The 21,208-nt window shown below is 41.2% G+C and overlaps 1 protein-coding gene across 1 annotated transcript; it reads left to right on the forward strand.

Annotated features, from left to right (window-relative positions):
- Positions 1–1,894: 1,894 nt before the first annotated feature.
- Positions 1,895–20,954, forward strand: ermp1 (endoplasmic reticulum metallopeptidase 1). The gene is made up of 15 exons (XM_006788923.2): positions 1,895–2,265; positions 4,174–4,478; positions 6,084–6,211; positions 6,364–6,469; positions 6,814–6,960; positions 7,450–7,542; positions 9,931–10,143; positions 10,473–10,693; positions 13,416–13,590; positions 14,450–14,640; positions 14,955–15,107; positions 15,997–16,199; positions 16,292–16,407; positions 16,636–16,799; positions 17,709–20,954. The coding sequence occupies exons 1-15, from the start codon at positions 1,991–1,993 to the stop codon at positions 17,883–17,885; spliced, it is 2,667 nt and encodes an 888-aa protein (XP_006788986.1). The 5' UTR covers positions 1,895–1,990; the 3' UTR covers positions 17,886–20,954.
- Positions 20,955–21,208: the final 254 nt, after the last annotated feature.

A 21,208-nucleotide genomic window follows, 5' to 3' on the forward strand; every position in this document is an offset into this window, starting at 1 on the left:
AAAGAGAGGCTGGTGATGCAAGTGGATCTGAAACAGATGAGGAAGCACCTTGTTACTGGCTGCGGGTACCCAGAGAACCATCAAGGACCAATCGGGACATTTCTAATCAGGTCCCAGTGAGTGGGCCATGGGTTAGTCCTGAGACACCTGGTGACATGCGGGGAGGAGATGTTCCTATGGGATCAGAGTCTGACCGAGTGAGTGTAGGAGAGATGGAGCAAGAGAGAGAGAATGACATTTCACCCTCTGTTGAGGAACCAGAGTTTTGCGAAGAGCAGCTGGCGCCCCAGACCAATGACTCCAGTGAAAACACTCAAGGGTTTCAACCTGAACCTCAGCCCGCACTAAGGAGATCTGCAAGGGAGAGAAGACCTGGCCAGATACTGACCTATTCTTCCCTTGGTCAGCCAACGTATCAGCCACGTCTTGCTGTTAGTTCTGTTGGTGTACAGCCAGTGTTTTATATGCACCAGTATCCACAATCGTACTGGCATTCAGTCCCACCCATCCATATGATGCCTGGTGTACACTCCGCTGTCACTTATCCCATCTGCTGCTGAGTTTAAGACGGACATAGGACCTTGTGCACATATAGTGTGGGATATTCAGAAAATGTAGAAAATCATTGCACACCCATATGTATTTGTAATATGTGTGTATATTGAGTGAAGAGTTAAAGCCTGATTCAGAGTTAATGGAAGTTTGCACTGTTAATTGCAAGTGTCGGGAGCCACTTTTGTTTGTAGGGGAGTGTGTGGCACACCCAAAATGCATGGCCACTTTTGTGTTAATCACTTAATTTAATTTATTTAATTTGTTTATCAGTTATTTTCTGTGGCTATTAATATTCAAAATGACTTTGGTAACATGACCAATGTAACCTGTATATTATTTTGTCACATGAACTGTACAGAAGGTACAAAAAAAATGGAGCAACACCTCAGGTGGAACTATTATTTTAAGGCAGGTGCAACCCAGTTGCTTTAGGGGGATGGACTTCCGCCCACTATTCAGATGCAATCTGAGAGGCAAACCGAGTGCACTGTCTTCATTGCTCCTGAACTTTACCTGTATTTGCAGGGATTTCTTCTTTGTTATTGTGGCACCATTCCTGGGGCCCGTAACACATACTTGTGTATTAACCATTACAGAAACATAAAATATAATTTTAGTGATTAGCAATACTGTTAACATTAGGACAACTCTCACGTAAACTAATAAATCTGTTAACCATTGTAGTTTATTGTAAGGGGATTATTTAAGAGAGACAATGTATTTAATTGACACTTTTTCAGTTTCAGTATTTTATGGAATAATATTTTAGATTAAAAAACAGAAAACAACAACAATTAAACAGAAAAATGAACCGAAAATAAATCTGGTCTACGTCAGAGGGTATCTATCTATCTGTCTATCTATCTATTTTTTTTCTTCAGTAAATTATACTTAAATATTTTAGTCTCATAAATGTTAACTGAACTGAAGTGTATATAAGGCTTTACCTTGCACAGGGGGTTCATTGAGTTCATTTTAAAGGAATAATTCACATTTTTTTGTCTTTTCCCGATATTTCTTTTATATTAGTCATTTTAAGAAAAAGATATGGTACTATGAGAATCTTTAATTGAATCCTGGGAAATTTAAACAGCCGAGATGGAGGTGGTAGAAGCATAACTTCAAAGGAGAGAATAAAAGCTTTATGAAACCTTATTTTCGGACGAAGTCAGCAAAAAAAGAAACTGTGTTTTAAATCAAATATAAACAAATATATATTTATGTGGTTTTTAAGTCCTAGTAAGCACAGAAATTTAACTTAATTTGCATAACGTTTCGACAAATCTCTTCTGATTTCCCTCCTCCGCCCGCCCTCTCATTCAAGTTTGTCCCTCTGCGCGATCCGTTTGTCGTCCGAAGAGAGGAGGAAAAAAAGAAAAAGAAAAAGGCGAAGACCGAGAGCGACGCTTGCAGCTGATGTACCGCTGGCTCAGAAATGGAGGGCGACACCACTGTCCGGAGAATAAAACCCTTCGGGACTCAACAATACGTCGCTCAGGATAATAACGGAGCCCAGGACCGCTGCGAGAACAACGGCTACAACGGTGAGCCGAAGAGGAAGCCCGAAGTGAACCTTTACCTGCTCCGAGAAGGGCTCGCAGCTTCCCTGGTCTCTGTGTTTATTTTGGTGCTGTGGGCACTCGTTCACTTGTCTTTGCAGCAGCTTGTCATTGGAAAACCGACGGGCGAGTTCAACGCAGTGAGAGCCAGGTGAGTTTTACGATAAGACCAGTTTTATTCTCTAGGTGTTGGCCCGGTTAATCTTTCTTCTGTTGGGAAAGAGACCTGCCCAGAAACCACTGCCTGTTCCGCTCCATCTCCACCTTTACCTTCAACCTAAGCCGCGAAGTGGACAGGTGCCAGTCTCAGGAGAGGATAGGTGCAGCGACTATTAGGACTAATCTGATGTAGTTAACCATTATTCCTCCCCTAAGCCTTTTAAAACCACCCCTGGGTAGATGAATAACAAATTTACTGTCTAAGTCCTAATTCTGAAAGCCGTCAGATGTTAAAAAAAAGTAGGTGTTTATTTATATACGGTAGCACACAGTAAGTTTTTTATTTGGTGCATTTCCAATGCAAATACACGACAAAGGCTTTTAAAGGACCGGTTGAGAAACAGGAAATGCGGATTTAAAGCACGTGAGCATAGCGGTAGCATGTACATGTAGTTAGTTCTCTTATTGTAGTGGGAGACAGAAAAGACACCTTTGGGAGCAGGGCTTTTGTTAGATTACATTATTAACAAACAGGCGGAGGGGAAGAAGAAATCACCATATTGATCAGTGACAGTAAGCATCAGGAGCTATCCTACTTATCAACCCTGACATTTTATAAAACACAGAAAATCGAATAAATGTTCAAATACAGTAAGAGGGATCATAATAAACATCACACATCCTGTCCCTGTAAAAGACGCTGTAGAAATTTCAGATTAAAAGTTCATTCAGTTTCATGGCGTTACAGAGGGCTGCAGGGATTATAGCATTGAATCTGAGGTCAGCTGAGCTGCTGAAAGTGCAGAGCAGCTGGATTTGCCATCTTTTGGCTCATTGCTCTATAAATGAGTGAGACAAGCTGCATTTGAACTGATTAGAGCTCTGAGCTCTGTGTCTGTCGCCCACAAATCCAGATTTTGCAGTAGGTCATTGAAAAATTGAGTGAAAGCAGCACTTTAGATTTCTGAAATATCATGTGGTGCCACACTGGCTACAAGAAAACCAAACTGTGCAGGAGATTGGTTTTTAATCTATACGGATAACAGCTGGACTACAACACATGACTTTAGAGGTCGTGGTTTGATATCAGGCACAGTGCATTTGTTTTAAGTATCAGTAACCACTGCTGCATTTTAGTATCTCTAAAAGCAAACAGCAGCTTTCTTCTAAAGAGAAAGAAAAGGAGTAAACACCTCCTAAGGCAATATCACTGTTCTCCAATCCCCCAGACCTCACTCTTAAGCTTTGATCAATTGTTTTGTTTCCTTAAAAATGTCTTGTGTACAATGCATCAGGAAATACTGAGGATTGCTCAGTACAGTTTCCAAGTCTTGTTCTGCATGTGTTCAATCACTTTTCAGTAGAAAGCAAGACAAGAAGGGTGAAAATTGTAATCTTTTACAGTTAAATTTGTAGGTTTAAAGCAGTTTTCCCCCCATATATGTTATGAAAAGCTGCCTCTTTGGAGACACAATTACAGTAAAGTATGATCTACCATTGTTTGTCATATACAACCTTGTTTAGCCCCACAACACTTGGGTTAAAGTACTTGTACAAATATTTTGTTAATCAGCAAAGCCAGCAGCCATTTCACTGTCTAACACAAAAACGTTTAAGCCCCGTTGTTTCTCTTACAGGCCATGTCAGTGAGTTCACTCATGTCTTCAGGACATGCATTTAATATATTTTAAGTTTTTTGAAACTTTGTTGATGCTTTGTCTACACATGCACAGTGGCATTCAATCAGACTCTGTTATTACACGACTGAACTGTTATTAAATTGATGAGATATGCTCAAATCTGTTGGGACAAGTCGCCTTGATTTACTGATGTTTCACATTAAACATGGCAGGTTATTTATCTTTCTCTCTTCGTCCTTTTCTCTCACCTCTCAATCTAGGCAGCACTTGGAGCAGATTACTAGTGCTGGCCCTCGGCCTGTGGGCAGCCAGGAGAATGAGGTCCTGACAGTGGGATACCTGTTGAAGCAAATTGAGGACATCCAGGTCGAGACCGCCGCAGGCCCTCATCAACTCACGATTGATATTCAGCGTCCCACTGGGACCTTCTCCATTGATTTCCTCGGAGGCTTCACTAGCTTCTATGATCACATCACCAACATTGCCGTTAGGCTGGAGCCCAAGGGTGGCGCGCAGCACCTCATGCTCGCCAACTGCCACTTTGACACAGTGGCCAACAGTCCAGGTAAAAACAAATTAATTACTCATTTGAACAGACATGCCTCTGTGAGGGTGAAACCCTGAGTGTGGTGGTGTTTGTTTTATTCATAGTCCACGCCTTGCAAATTAACACCTGGAGACCATGTCAACAGCAAATTCTGTGCATTTTATAAAAACATCTTCTTAAATCTGTTGTTGTACTGCAAGTGCTCTTTTGTACTATTTATGGTCTCCAGAGGATGGAGCTCATCAGACTGACTTTGATTACCTTGATTTGCTGTCATTTGTAGTTACAGTGACACATTTAGAAAACCACTTGGTGTTTTAAATTTTTTTTGAGTGACATTTGGTTAAAAAAACCAGTCATTGCAGTGGAGCTTTTGCATGCCTGAGTTGCATGCAAGAACATGTGCATGAGAGCTTTATTTCTACTCTGTTTTAAAACTGTTTTGTGATCATAAAATAGTTTCTTTGATACTAAAAAATTTAGTTAAACACCCCCTCCCCCTCCCCGCCCCAATTGTAAAAGTGGCACAGATATATCTATAAAGAATCTGATCTATAAACACATTAAATAATGTCGCTGGTGTACATAAACTCTTAACAACAATCATCACTATTTATGGTCCCTACAGGATGAATTGTAAACTTTTCTTTTCCCTGCTTGGTTTAAATATGTAGCACATTGCAGTGTGCAGCCATTGTGCTTTAGTCTGGTTTTAATTCAGCAGTTTTTTTTGTTGTTGTTTTTTTTTAACTCTACACCCTCGAGCCTTGTGGGTAGGCATGTTTTCCCAGCTCTCATTCTCACACACACATATGCGTTACACACAGCTACACTGGTAAAAGGAAATTGATCCAAAAGGTGTGGACCAGGAAGATACACATATTTTCACATCCCTCGGTGCTTGCCAAGCCTTTGATTTCTTGGAATTCTTAACATTTGTTTATGGAAAAACAAAGAATAAAAGCAGGCAGGACTTGGTAAGATAAACTCATAAGTTAATTCAAAATACTTTTTTCCTGTTTAAAGCTAACCTGCACAGATGCATGCATTCTGAAGTCTTATGGTGAGAGAAAGCAATTAATATGCTACTGTCATATGTGGATGGTATGCAGACACAGGGTGAACAAGCCCCCACCCCTTCCTCATGAACTCACTGAGTGTAGAAAGCCAGAGCACATGATGTCTGAGTTTGCCCCTCTGATCTGCAGGTCATATTTTCCTAACTTTGGTATATTTTCACTGCTGAGCTGTGTAATCTTTCTGTATCACATGCTCCTTTCTTTTTGTCTCATTGGTGCCCCTTTTTCTTTATTCTCTCACCAGGAGCGGTGGAAGTTTGGTTTTTTTTGGTAATCAAGTAGTCACATGTTCCTTCACACAGGGCCTATTCTCTACACTTCATAATTTAGAGCTTTTATTTCTACCATCTGTGTTTTGTTATCTCACATTATTTTGCTAGATCAGGACAGATGGATGTTATGGATGTTAATTGCATTTCTCTGGATGTAAATAGCAGGTTAAGACTGATTTCTGTTGCTCTCACTAATGTTTTAGTAAACTAGAAGCCCACGATTGGTATTCGTGACACACTGCTCCCTGTCTAAGACAGTTTCTCTGTCTTAGGTGCCAGTGATGATGCAGTGAGCTGTGCAGTGATGCTGGAAGTCCTCCATTCTTTGGCCAACCAGTCAACTCCTCTTAACCACGGCGTCATCTTCCTGTTTAACGGGGCAGAGGAAAATGTACTGCAGGTAAAAAGAACATTTGGTGGGATGTTAAACTAGCCTGTAAGGAGCACTGGTGTCATTTTGTTTAATTTGTATCTCTTTTTGTTTTTATTATTTTCTCCGTGTCATTTGTTGTTTCTCTCTTTGTCTCTCTGGATCCCCACGCTCTCCTTTAGGCCAGTCATGGTTTCATTACCCAGCACCCATGGGCCAAGCAGGTGCGAGCCTTCATTAATTTGGAGGCTGCAGGTGTTGGTGGCAAGGAGGTTGTTTTCCAGACAGGTATTGTAACGTACTACTTTGAGGAATTAGCCTTGTTTGTTTGTTATGATGCCTTTTTTTGGTGTTTGTGTGTGCAGCCTACCATCTATAGCATGCAAAAAAGCATTGCAGGTTCTCCAGTTAAAGCAGTCAACTACTGTTCCTTCGTTTAGTACTTTAAAGAGACTTAAATGTTTACAATACCAAAATACAAGCAGGCAGGTTTAAAAACGGTGGAGGCGAGGGGATAAATAACTGATGATGTATCTTTGTCTACAAAAGGATGAATCTGTATGACAAAATTTAGGAATCAAGGCTAATTGTCAGGTATCTAAAATATTTCAGCAGCCTCTTCTCCCTTAAAGGTCCAGAGAACCCGTGGCTGGTCCAAGCCTACGTGCATGCAGCCAAACACCCCTTCGCCTCTGTGGTCGGCCAGGAGGTCTTTCAGAGTGGTGTCATTCCCTCAGATACAGACTTCCGCATATTTAGGGATTTTGGTAACATCCCAGGTAAGTCCACCGATTCTTACACTGCATAACAGAAGCCAATAAGGAAAATATGCAAGTTTTCTTTGCAGAATATGTTTATAGCTAAACATTACTTTATTATGCTTTTTTAAAAATAATGTCAGGAAGGATGTGCTTCCTGACCCGCTGCTCTGGTCAGAATTTAGTGTAGCTTGCACACAATGATCCACTCAATTGGTCTTCACCTAAATTATGCTTAAGGTCATATTTCCTGTGTTATGGGTAATTTTACATTTTCAAAAGAATCCCTATTCTTCTTGAAATCAGATTTTTGGGATGTGAGTTTTCGAGCCTCCTTGACTTCTCTGAGAATTTTAATATTTGCTAGTTAATATTAGCAAAATTAGCATAATAAAACCACTGACAATGAAATGTATCACTTTTTTTTCTGTGCTTCACACGTTACAGTAACCTGTGAATTGGATGAGCTGTTTCATTACTGGCGTTCTGGTTTAATATATATTTTTGCAGGCATTGATCTGGCTTTCATTGAAAATGGCTTCATCTACCACACCAAGTACGATACAGCTAACAGGATCCTAACAGACTCGATACAGAGAGCGGGTAAGCAGCGGACCTCATTTGCTTCCATGCTCAAATATTTATTACGCTTTTATTCAAGACTCATTGCAAATATGTGAGAGCTGTCACTCCAGCACCATTTTTCTGTTACAGACACCTGCTGTGCATTTGTCCTTTGTCCACCAGTCTGTCTGAGGACTTAAATATGCACACGTACAGCGGCAGTCACAGACTGTTGCCCCTTGTGCTTCTGCGTTGCTGAATAATTTTGCTTTGCTTAGCAGAGAATCCAGTCAGACAGCACTAAAAACCTTGGCATCAGTTGGCATCTTTCCTCTCTCCCTCAGCAACTACTGGACATCACCCTTCTGTTCTTCTGTGTGCAGCAAATCACCATGAAAGGCATGAATTATTAGAGAAAGAAAGCGAGATTTCAGACGGAGGCAGAAGGTATTTTTAGTCTGTAAAGAAGAGGGCAGAAAAGTGCTGTAAGGTGGAGAGTAGGACACAGCACGGAAGGCGAGGATCTATCAGCAGTTCTGCTCTTTTGAAGCTTGTGATGAATACACCCTTTGGCCTCTGCTTAAAAATCTACGTCTCTCGGTTTGGTCTAAGTGGAGCAAGCACTTTTGTTAAAAGCAAACGCAGTGTGGATCTCTTGTAGAGATTATATGTGAAATGTTTTTCTAAAAAGAGCATATTGCCGTGTTTATAAAATGGATCTTATCATTACCATCAGTGTTGGCTTTGTGATAGAAACAGAAAATAGAAAGATGTGAGCAAATTGCAAGCAGTGAACTCTGCACAATCAAGATTTTGTACAGTGTTGTTTTGGCCACAGCAAAGCTACCAGGCGGAAGAACAATGGAGCTTTGTCTTGTCTTGTGTTTTTGTGCCATTAACTGTGCAGATATGGAGGTAGTATAGTACAGTAGTACGGAGGAAAAAAAACAAAACTGTTTTTTTTTTTTTTTTTTTTTTTGCTGCAGTGGATTGAAAACAAGTCTACACACCCCTGTAAAAATGCCAAGTTTTTGTGATGTTAAAATACGGGACGACAGTGAGTCATTTCAAAACGTTTCCCGCTTTTTATGTGACCTACAACCTGTGAAAATGAGTGCATTCAGTATTCCTGAGTAGGACTCTACTAGCAGAATATAATAATCCTTTAATTGTCCACAAGGGGAGATTTGGGTATCATGGGTAGCATGGCACATCTTGACTTGATTTGCCCACTCTTCCTCAGACAAGTGCTGCAAATCTATCAGATAGCACTTGTGAAGCTCCCTTCAGGTCATCCCACACACTTTTAAGGATTTACATCTGGACTCTTGTTGGGCCATTCCACATTGAACTGGGGCTTTTGTAAAGGTGGAGGGACAAGCATACATCCAAATCAACAAAATAATGGATTCAACAGAAGCAAATTAAAGTTTGGGTTTTTTTAGGTTTTCAGTAGAATATTTGTGGGGTGACCTGACCCCTGCTCAGATCAGACACATTTGGAGTGTGTTTGCAAGGAAGCATGGGCAACTGTTCCCAAGTCAAGACATGCCATGTTGACGAATGGTATGCTGTGATAAAATCAAAAGGTGCTTCAATAAAGTCTTAGTTTAAGGCTGTGCTCATAAGGCTGCGAGGCTGATGGGTAGCGCTGGCAGTATCAGATTTCTGATCTGAGCTGAACTTCATATTTGGAGTCAATTTAAACAGAAAGCCCTTGGTGCCCCGGAAACTTGTGTACAGCTGTAAATAAGATTTGTTCTCTCTCTCTCTCTCTCTCTCACTCACTCACTCACTCACACACACACGGTGTATACATCACCATACATTACTCTGTAATAGTGCACATAAGGCACAGCAGTGGAATATGAGAGAGTACTGTCCTTATCTGTCAGATCCTATCATCCTCTCTTACATGTCCTGTCATGGGGGGAAAAAACTCTTCTGTGAGTAAAACAGTATATGTGTGTTTAATTGGTTTTTACAATATTATTGTTTGTGTAAGAGGTTGCAGTAGTCATCTGCATGTGTTGGGGGCTGTAATTTACCAATATAGTGCCATTTAACCGGCCACCCCCTCTGTGTAGCCTTTTCTGCTCAGTCAACAGTAACTGGTGTAATGCATGTGACATGTCAGCTCTGTAAAGGATGATCCTTTTAGTCATGTGAGGTCCTATGAGGTTATCACTTTCATATTCAGTCATATAATCTGTTTACTTCCCCGTATGTAGGATAAAATCACAAGTGGTGGAAACTCTAAACCTCTATTGACTAAACCTCCCAGTTCCTCTTATTCTGTTGTCATTTACTGTCTGGATACCTGGATTGTATATGGCAGGCTGCCCAGATGATGCACACTGTTCTTTATGGAGTAAATGCACTGAAGCTTTGAGTGTCTTTAACTCCATATTTACGTCCTGTTTTCAGGTGACAACATCCTGGCCGTTCTGAAGTATCTGGCAATGTCAGAAAAGTTGGCTGATTCCTCAGAGTACCGCCATGGCAATATGGTGTTTTTTGACCTGCTAGGTGTAATTGTGGTAGCTTACCCAGCTCGTGTTGGCACTATCCTCAACTACATGGTGGCCACAGCTACGTTCCTCTACCTCGCCAAGAAAGCCTCAATGCCTGGCCATGGAGGTAGGTCACCATTTCCTGCACTTAATCCTTGCTACTGATTGGTCTTTAAATCAAGGATTCTGACTAGGGGGCAAGGTAGTTCTTGAAAAGGTCATTTTCTAAGAAATTGATCGTTAAGGTTTAGGGTTACATCACTTACCAGAAAAGTAATGAACATGAAATGCTTGTTTCATTTGCATTAATGGCCCCAAGCTGCGTATATTTTAATGATATGTTGCAGTCGTAAGATTTAGAACAAATAGCTTTGATGAGCTCTTGTGGATCTGCAGAATAAATTGGAAAATCCTAATTTATTGACTTAATTGGTCACTTGTCTCTGTGTCTCCAAGGTGGGCGCTATGTTCGAGACCTGGCCTGCGCCACAGGTGTAGCATTGCTCAGCTGGTTTGTCACCTTGTTGTCGGTGCTGATTGTGGCCCTGCTTGTCACTCTGTTGGGCCGCTCCATGTTTTGGTACAACCACTTCTATGCCTCAGTCTGCCTGTATGGAGCTGCAGCCACTGGCAAGATGATACTCATACACACACTGGCCAAGAACCTGTACTACGGGGTGAGTGAGTGGAGTTTTAAATGTAGAGCTTCCAGTAAATTTCAAGCAGAGACCGAGTGGCAGGACATGATTAACAGTAGCAGTAACACTGAATGTGAAATGTACTGTTAAACCTTTTAGGAGCATTGTCTGATTGTATGGTAAAAGTGACATTATGCATCACTGTCAAAGATGTGGCTTCTTTCTAAAACCCACTTATATTTGATGAATAGGAAAAATGAATTGTCACAGACAAATTTTGGACTATTTGTTGTGTTAAAGTTGGAAAAAGTATCTTTATTCTTTAAATTTGTTAGTTGCACCTGTTCAACTGCTTATTAAGGCAAATGTCTAATCAGCCAACCATATTGCAGCCACAGTGATTTAGGTGTGCAGACAACATGCTAATGTTCAAACTGAGCCTCAGAATGGGGAAGAAGGGTGATTTATGTGACTTTGGATGTGGCACAGTTGCCGGCAGTCTGATCTCCAGAGTTTAGAGAGAATGGTCAGAAAAAGTCAGAAGTCACTCCTCTCAGTTTAGAACAGAAAACTGAGGCTACAGTTCAAAACTGGACAACAGAAGGTTGGAAAAAATGTTGAATAGGCTGATTAGCCTAAATTTTCCATGTAACTTTCAGATAGTAGAGTTTGAATTTGGTATGAAAGCATTCATCTTTTCTTGGATGAACATTTCAGGCTGGTGGCAGTGAAATTGTCTGGAGTATATTTTATTGGCACACTTTGTGCTCCTTAGTACCAACTGAGCACATGCGGGGTATGGCGGAATGGGAGATTAACATTATGGATGAAAGGCTGACTAATCTGCAGCTACTGTGTGATGCTGTCATGTCAGTATGGACCAAAATCTGTGTTTCCAGCACATTGTTCAATTTGTTCTACAAAGAATTAAGAGAAAGGGGTCTAACCTAGTCCTAGCAAAGTCTACCTAAAAATTGGACAGTGATTGTAGAGTTCAAATCGGTCTTAAATTATTCTTATTGATTGTTTTCTGATTGTAGTAAAGTGGATATTACAGTATTTCACTGTGACTGATGCGTCATGATGACTCGGTAAACTGCTGACAATCGTCTGTGTGTGGTCATAAAACTGTAGAAATGTGAGACAGACTGTCCTTTGTGCCTCACATGTACATTTACCAAATTTGATCTCTCTCACTGTGGTTTTCAAGGCTTTCATTCAGCTCTTAGATGTTAGCACCTCTGTCATAAAAGCAAAATTCATTTCTCACATGCTTTAAAAGAGAGTGTTATAGATTTCTTTGGTAAGTTGTTGAATACTTTGTAGAAACAGATGGTTGAAATTGATTGGGCGTATTGTATGTGTGACATTTATAAAATACGAGCACTAATTTAAAGCTGAAAGAGCTGCACTGAATTGATTTAGATCTGGAGCCTCAGCTTACCACAATGTGAACTGCAGCTTATCGTGGCCATTTTCCAGTAAGGACACAGACTAACCTTTGTCCCAGATTACATAACGCTTCAGTGAAACAACATGACTATTGAGAGAACGGCATGTTTCCTTACTCTAATCCTGAATGGTATATTCTGCAAGAAAAATGTCTCGCTCCAAGGACAGAGAGGAAAGAAATTATTAGTCCTCAAATTAAACTTATACAAGTTATAGTTGTAGTGATTGTCATTTTCCTAAGTGGTTTTATCCTCCTTTTAGTTTACAGTTGTGATTTTGGGATAAAGCCGTGGAAGTTATTTCTTGTTTTGTATCCACATCAGATGAGTTGATGATCTTATTTGCAGTTTATGTAAGAAGAGCCCAGCGCTCACATTTCACCCAAATAAGAACCTCTATGTACTATTTCACTATTAAATCGTGTGAACTGAAACTTGACAGCAGACCAAAAGCCTCGGCAGTCAGTTGTTTGCAGTTTGAAAGTTTGGCACTTTTAAATGAATCCATTGATTGTTATGCCTAATCTATGGGGCAGGTGAGTATATTAGTGACATTAATTTGTTACTGATATCCCCTGTCGGATTATGATATTATTTTATGCCATGTTAGACCCCTAATTAAAGATTGTGAATTATTATGTAGTTTTAGTTTGCATTATACTCCTGAATTAGAAGAAGGTGATAACTATTACATTTGGTAAACTGATTTGCATTACATTAGACTGCTGATTTATTGTGAATGAATGATATTGTTTTATGATGCATTATACTGTGAGTTATAAGAAAATACTGTTCACAGAAAGTCATTGCCTTATTTGTCTGGTTAGAAGAGAACAGAGCATACTGCCCCATCTCATCAGGAGCAGATAAACAGGGAGCCAAGGTCGTAGCTTAGGCGCTGTGTGAGAAAGAATGTGAATGTTTAGGCTTTTATGATTAGGTGGGGGCCACTAGAGGCTATAAGAGTTTGATCAAGGCTCCACCATTTTGAGATCTGATGCTGTGTGTTGTATGGTGTCCATCTCCCACGCGTGTGTTCATTAAATCATCGTTTGACTTGACCCGGCCGGACCAGTGTTGTTATTTTGGGTTTTCCTCTTGTATCCATCCCCAATATTTGAATCCGTAACACCCCCCAAAAGTTCTGATTAGTATGATGAACTTCTCTGTATTTGTTTTGCTGTTGTTGTGGTTGTTTTGCAAAACAACAATTAGATTTCCATACTTACAGGTTAAATCCTCATCTGTCAAAGCACCACACACCTTCCCCTGCGCATTTCTTGTATGTTGAGCTTTTGTTTTCCTCACAGGGCGTCCGCCTGGTAGAGCTGGGTGACCTTTACTTTGACGTGAGCTTGCTGCTGTGGTGCTGCAGCCTGGTGTGGTTGACCCAACATGGCCTGTGTTCGGCCTACGCGCCCATGCTAATGGTGGCTTTCCCCCTGGCCACCAGACTGCTGCTGGCAAAAGAATTCAAACACAGAGGTAAAGACTTGATCTCAAAGTCGACCTTGTTTACCATGATTGAATGAAGCGCAGGGTACTAAAAACTGTTGAAAGTAAGGACGCTTTGGTTAATTATTAATACTTTTTCTAGAGTCACAAGAGTAAATTATGTATATGCTCATACCTGCTCTTTATAAACTCTCTTAGCAGTAAGATGAAGCTAACATCCTCATTGTACTCTAATCTTATCAGGCTATTTTAGATGATTGTGTTATCACAGAAATAGTCAAAGTAGATCTCCAAGTAACTGCATGAAATAAAGGTGAACCCTCTTCCTTTCTAGCTCCTATTGTGCTCTTGACCAAAGGCCTGTGTATGCTTAAAGTTCTTATCAGACTGTCTTTTGAAAAATAACACACAAAAGATAGATATGTATCAAAGAGGTGTTTTTGTTGTTGTTGTTGTTTTGGGGGTTTTTTTGCCCCCAAGTGATCAAAAGGGCTCCGGATTGGATCCTTAATGATTAAGTCGCTAGATAAATAGTAACAATATATGATGGATGGATCATGCAGCCTCCTACAGACAAATCCTAAGTAGCAGCAGCAGAGTTCAGCGAAATGTTTTTCTAAATATATTGTAGGCAGGAAATAAGGCACACATTCACTGAATCTGCAAAACTCACTGCAAAGCATGTTGTTTTCTTCTGCTTGCACAGCAGAAAACAGGACTGGAATCACATTTGAGTTGTAGTGTTTAGATGTTTCACTTTGAAGACTGTATAAACACTTTTCTCTTTAAGATGGATTTTCATAGCTGCGGGGCCAGCTACGAGAATCCAGTGTGCGTGTGCGTCTCTCTGGCTCAGTTATACCTGACAAAGATTTCTTTTTTTCTCCAGGAGCATCAGCGAAGTACTGCGTGCTGTACCTGCTGGGTCTGGCGTTGCCATATGTGCACTTCATGTTTCTCATCTGGGTGGTGTTTGAGATTTTCACTCCCATCATGGGGCGGAGTGGCACAGAGATACCCCCCGAGGTGGTGCTGGCCTCCTTAGTCACTCTGGCAACCATCTTCCTCTCCTCCTTTTTTGTGAGTATTTCTACATTATATATATGAGTGAGAAGAAAATCAGGATTTTTATTAAGCAGAAGAAACAGAGATCCCATTTTGAATTAGACAGAATATACTTGACTAAAGAATTGTTTTGATTAATCTGGTAGTAGTAAGTTTATTTTCAAACCAGATACAGAAGGAAATATACGTGTAGTATGGAGTATAATTGGCAGAAGTGAATTTAATTTAGAAAATGTGTTGGGGAATCAGGTATTTCTTGCCACCTTAGTTGTATTTTCAAATGCCCGTTCCTTCTGCTGTTCAGTAACACATGCTCATGTCTTTGTCAGCTGCATTTTATCTACTTGGTGCGGAGCACTAAGCGGATCATGGCAGGTCTTGGGTTCGTCTTCACCATCATGTTCCTGTTGGTGTCCTGTGGCCTCTTCTTTCCTTATTCGGGCGATCTAGACAGTCCGCGGCCAAAGAGAGTTTTCCTGCAGGTTGAAATTCATAACATGCACGCAAAAACACAAATATACACAAAAATGATACAGATACAGTAAGAAAAGGAAAAACTGGATCTGCAAGGAGAAGTCAAAACCAGTAAATGTATTCATATTCATAACTGCCAAAACCTAAAGCTCTGGCCTGTCCATTGCATGACGTTTGAGGTCTGAGTGACTCGGTTTGAAATGAAAATGATGGAAGAAGACATTTTTAAATGAGTGGCAGGAGCTTGAAACCCTTGAATTAAAGTACGTCTGATCAGTTTTGCAGCATTTGGCTGAATCTGAGCTGAGGTCGTTGTCCCGTACACTGCACAATTCATTCTGCTGCTTCTATCAGCAGTCACACCCTCAAGAAACCAATGTCCACTGGCTGCAACACGTGCCCATGCCATAGTGTTACCTCCATCACAGTTAAATGATAACGTGGTATGATTCAGATCATGAGCTGTTTCTCTTCTCCATAATATTCTCAGCTATTCATTCCGGCACATGTCCATTTTGGTTTCATCTGTCCCAGTAATTTTTCCAGAACTGTGCAGCCTTTTTTAGATCTTGTATGACAGTCTAATCTGGCCTTCCTGTTCTTGAGTGTAACCTGCCCATTTGCACCTCGGTGTAAATCCTTCGAGTTGTAAACACTCTCGAGGAGCCTATCTCCTCAAGTGTTCTTGACGTGTTAAATTGTGTTTCTTAAACATGGAAATAATTCTGTCATCTTTTATTATTATATTTTCCTCCCTGATGTGCTCACGTATGTAATTTACATTGAGTCATTCCAGCTAAACAGATGTAGCACAAAGCACGTGAAAGAAAAGAGAACATGCTAACATCAAAGAACTTCGTTGTTTTGGGTTTTCTTTTCCTGTTACTCTCCCTGCAGCATACAACACGGACCTTCCACAATCTCCAGGGCCAAGTGGAGAGCAGAGACTCAGGTCTGTGGATAAACAGCTTTGACTACACGGGCATGCAGCACATCACACCCCACATCCCCGAGATCAACGAAACGGTTCGGACCCGCTGCAGAGAGGACCGACCTTTCTGTGGTTATCCCTGGTTCCTGCCTGTCAAGTTCCTCAGCAGGTCAGCCTTGTAGCTTTGATGCCTCTGGTGTCATAATAAATGCTTGTTTCAGTCATGCTTTGAACTTCACAAGTGCTCCCGTGTGTTTGCAGGAAGAACTGGTACCTCCCCGCTCCGGAGGTGTCTCCGAGCTCTCCAGTGGAGTTCAGCCTGCTGTCCAAAGAAGAGACGAGCTGGGGAACGATCAAGATGACATTCAGTGTGAAAGGTCAGGAGCAGCTAATAGAGGGTTAAGATTTTGGAGATCTAAAGAAGTACCAAGTGATAGCAGAAGGAGCCAAAACATGGACCAGGTGTAAATCAGAAAATTGATGACCATTTTTAAAGAGCATGTGATCACATGTGCAGGATGTGTGAAGAATGTGAGAGTGTTGCGCGTTGATTTGTAGTTGTAGGTTTCACTTTGTTTCACCCTTGACTTTCCTGTCTCATGCAGGCCCGAGCCACATGTCTTTGTATCTAATGCCTCATCGAGGAGCCAGCCTCTCTACCTGGTCCTTCGGTGACGGGACGCCTCGATTTGACCTGAGCGGAGAATATTTTATTTTCTATTCACACGGCCTTGACGCCCCCACATGGACCTTCTGGTTTGAAATACAGGTATTGACCTTTTCTTCTTATTTACATTTCCTATTTCCATCTTCATAGTGACTTTGGCACATCAAGCAGTCTGTACCGACAATTACCTGTTAGTTTTGCAAATGACAGTAATTAACTGTGATAAACAGGCAAATATCACGTACCTGTTGCCATCTACACACACAGGAATTCACATTAACTTGTTAGATTCAGAGTCCAGCCACAGCCACATGGATTTGAGACAGAAATGTCTCCATAAATAGTTGCTGCAGGATGGCAATTTGAGTGCAAAATAACACATGACTGGAAACTTTATTTTTAATTAAGTTGAGTCAATCCCAGGATTGCAAATAAATTTGTCACAGATGACTAACTGGTTAATTGCAACATGTTGTCAATTTGTCTTCATTTATAAATTAGATGGTAATTATTTGCAAACCTGAGTGACTGCAGTCAGTCCAGCAGTGAGACCCATGATTATTTGGAGACAGCCTGTGCAGTTGCCATCTGAAGCTGGTCACCCCACTACTTGCAGTTGTTTGCTGAAGGTGAAAAACACCGCTGGGAAACCAGATTTTTCCTAGTCACGAGGTTTTTGTCCTATTATTACAGCCAAACATAAGGCCTGGGGGCTAGAATCAGAAAAATGTAGAATTTTGGACTTTGAATTATATTTTCATCAGTTTTACAGCTATAACGAGCTCCCCTGCTTTACTGATCAGCTTCACTGATTCCGCTTGCTTAAGATCAAAGTCGGCTGCATGTGGCCCGTGTTTTAAAATGAGTGGGACTGAGCCACGATTTGCAATGAATGCTGCACGTAACCCCTCGTGGCTCAGACAAACTCCTCATGCAGCATAATCAGACTTAAGACATTGCTAATCTTATTTGGTTCTTCTGCTGTTTTAATTCTGTCCCTGTGTTTGTCAGCCTCCCGCAGACCCTGACCCATCTGGCCCCGAGGGGATCGTCTCAGTTGCCATCTCCTCCCACTATTTCTTTGGGAAAGACCAGAGGACTGCTCGGTTGGAGGAAATGCTTCACAGGTTCCCCACGTGGGCTTTTCCCTCTTCCTGGGTCAGTACCTATGACATGTACCGATACTGAGGATGTCACACATCCCACGAGGCTGCTGCAGAGGAGAGCCTTGGCTCACAGGGCTCCACAAGACAAATGTAGAAGAGATTACAAGGAACAATACAGAGGAGTGACCCCGCTGCCTTTTCACTCAAACTGTAACACACACAACACATGCGAGCTCCACCCCAGCCAGCCTGAGAGACCCCCACCACTGTGTCAGTAGGCACTGTAGTTAACCAAGGAGAGATGCTTGGTGCTGTGCTCACTCCCGGGTTAGTGAAAGGAAGGGGTTAGTTTTTTTTTCTGTTCTCTACTTGTTCGATCGTGCCTTTTGCTTTACTCACTTTTCCTTTCGCTCACATCCACCCCCTGCTCTTCCTCACTAATGCCAGTGTTCCTCCCGAACAACTAACACCGCACGGCTACCTCCACTGCTCTTTATCAGCAAAACCACTCTGGTCATATTAAATGTGTCTACCAACCGCGCTGTGCATCGTAGGGTGCAATAACACATGATGGATGAATTCAACCTGTTCTCTCCTCCTCTGAATTTAACTGGATACTTTGAAAGTCACTTGTCATTAACCTGCATTTGTTTTAATAGTTTTTGATTTACTGACTTGCCCTTCTTTACTAAGACCACTCATTTATTTTTTTTTTTAATTTTTGGAGCCACGCGTTTTAACGAGGAATGTAACGCCTGCTTAAACTGTCAGAGGACATGGCGTGCAGACAGAAAACTGTTAAATGAAAACAGATGTCTGAATTCAAGCTGTTCTGGAAGTGGTGGTTAAATCTGGAGGGCAGTGTAAATTCACTAGACATGTTTATGCAGTTTAATTTTGTTTTAGGGTTTAAAATTGTTCAGGATTACCCCCCCCCCCCCACCCCCCATTCCACAGGGGGGTGTACCTTTGCATCCGTTTCACATTTGTTCTTACTGTAGTAATAACTGCACTTTTTTTCTTTTTAAAGAGCAAGGAAAAAAAAGGAAAACTTGACTATGCTTCCAGCCGTCTCCAGCAGTGACTTTAACAAATCTTTTGCTTCATTGATTTTCAAATGTGATCCTCTGCTTTTGTTTATTGCATCTGTAAGCAAAAGAAATGCCTTCCCGCGTCGTGGGTCAGACAATATAAGGCGTCTGAAAACCTCGGGAATCTGGGATTGGCTTTTATTCCCACTTTTTGATTTTCCCTTTCTTGAATGTAAAATCAGCTGCTGGAGAGGGCTCCGTTTTATTTGTGCTGTTGTTTTTTCTGTAGCTCACATCCACAGTCTGCTTCACATGGTACTACCACTACCTCCGGACTGATCAAACTCAACACCGAGATAACAGTTTCAGATTGAATGTTACTGTGGGAAAGCTTTAGAGGAGATTTAGCTAACAAAAGTTAACTAGTGTTGAAAAGAGAGATTATTTAAATGGTTTATAAAGTGTCACCATGTGGGCTACATCCATTTATAGATGTCCATATCTGTGTTTTCAGAAAGTCTGACTTCCCCGCGTCCCCAGGTTTGACTCCTCTTTAAAGGAGTCAAAGGTGGAATCGGGTTGTTGACTAATGAAGCAAAAGTCTTTCGTCTGCCTCGAGTCTACCTAGCGAGGTGTCACCGTGAACCACATTGTCTGTTTGCCACAAAACGAGAAATCACAATGAAAGGAGGCCTTAAAGTTTTGCTTCCAAAGACGCACAAAACGTTTACTGTTGTGGACACAAACATCTCAGTGGTCTTAAAAGCTATCAAGTGCCACACTGCAAAGCGTTTTCATGCCCGTGGATTGCTAACATCCATCACAGCCTTCAGCAGATTGTCCCACTGTGCTTTTTTTTGAAAGTCAAACTATTTTAAAGTCATAAAATTCATATTGAGCCACTCTGTAGCTATTCTGGAGTTATATCTCAGCACGCGAGTGGAGTTTGTGTTCGTGACGCCTCACGGGTCAGATCAAATGATAAAGGATACTTCTTTTTACTGGTTTCATAGCAATGAAAAAAAATTTCAGTCTTAACTTTGACGACAGGCACTTGAAGCGCTTCGACTCCACCTGCTGAAGAAGCCCATGTGATGCAGGCAAAAGCGCCTGCTTGGACTTTTTCACCTCATCAGCTGATTCCTGCAAAGATCAGCGAGACCTCAGTGCTCCTTCAAAAGGACAAAGATTTAAACAAATTAGATTTTTGCTTGGTGGTGATGTAGTTTTTGCTCTCACTAAAGTACCATTTTGTTTTTTTGCCATTTACCTCATGATAACGTTCATCACCTCACCCCTGTTAACGTTTCGGGTGTCTGCAGTTTGAGTGCGGCACTAAAACCTGGGAGGAAAAAAAAAAAAGTCCAGTCTTTTCTGATCTGTCCTCTGACAGCCGACTCTGTACTTGATCCTGCTGCTCCAGACTGAAAGATGGATTTTTTTCTTTACTAAGACCAGTAAAAAGTCTCATTTTGTCCCGAGCAGGTACTGCTGTAATAGAGGGGCAGAGCGGGGAAAGGCTGAGAAATGGCTCACCCTACACTGCTGTTGCTCCCAGTGTTCGAGAGCTTCATACGCACTCCTTTTCAGATGTGAGTGATTTGAATTTACTATGCGTTACTAATGTGTTAGTGTGAGCTAGTGTAGGCTGAGAGGCTGACGGGCACTGCACTGAACGTTTTTGTTGAGCGTGAGTTCAGACTTTGGACTTTATCTTCTCCATACATAACAGTCTAGTTAGAAGTCCATATCAAGTCAAGAAATACGTTCTTTAACTGTGGGATACTTTTAAATATTAAATGTGATATCTAAAAATATTACATTTGAAGTTTTGGGGTTTTTCTTTCTTTAAATTGACCTTTCATCCACATCTGCTAGTTTTGTTCTTAGAGTTGATTTCTAACAAGACAGATTTTTTCTTTCTTTCTAGCGACCGTCACATAACCGTTAACCTTCTTCCTTGAAGTTTTGTTTTCTTAGTTGGAACTGTTGAGCTTTGGATTATTGGGTCTGGTTAACAGGGTATCCATGTATTCAATTTACGGGATGATTTCACATTATGCAAAAAGTTTGAATTAATTTAACACTTGTACAGCAATTAAAAAGCTTCTTACGTTTAATCTTGGCAAATGTCACTTCTTTAGACGTGGACACAAACATCATCAGCTATATCAGCTACACGGTGAGGCGGGGTTTCATGTTCACCCAGGTAACTTCAGGGTTAAGCCTGGTTTTTCTTTGATACATTGGCATGGTAACTGGCTACTGACCAATCAGTGTCACTTTAAGTTGAACTCGAGTGAATATGTCCATTTTCTGCCTGTAAAGTATATCACCAATACAAACAAAATTCCTGCCGTTCTGTTACAGCTGA

Source organism: Neolamprologus brichardi, chromosome 7, assembly GCF_056152115.1.
Source record: "Neolamprologus brichardi isolate AB-2024 chromosome 7, ASM5615211v1, whole genome shotgun sequence".
Taxonomy (NCBI): domain Eukaryota; kingdom Metazoa; phylum Chordata; class Actinopteri; order Cichliformes; family Cichlidae; genus Neolamprologus; species Neolamprologus brichardi.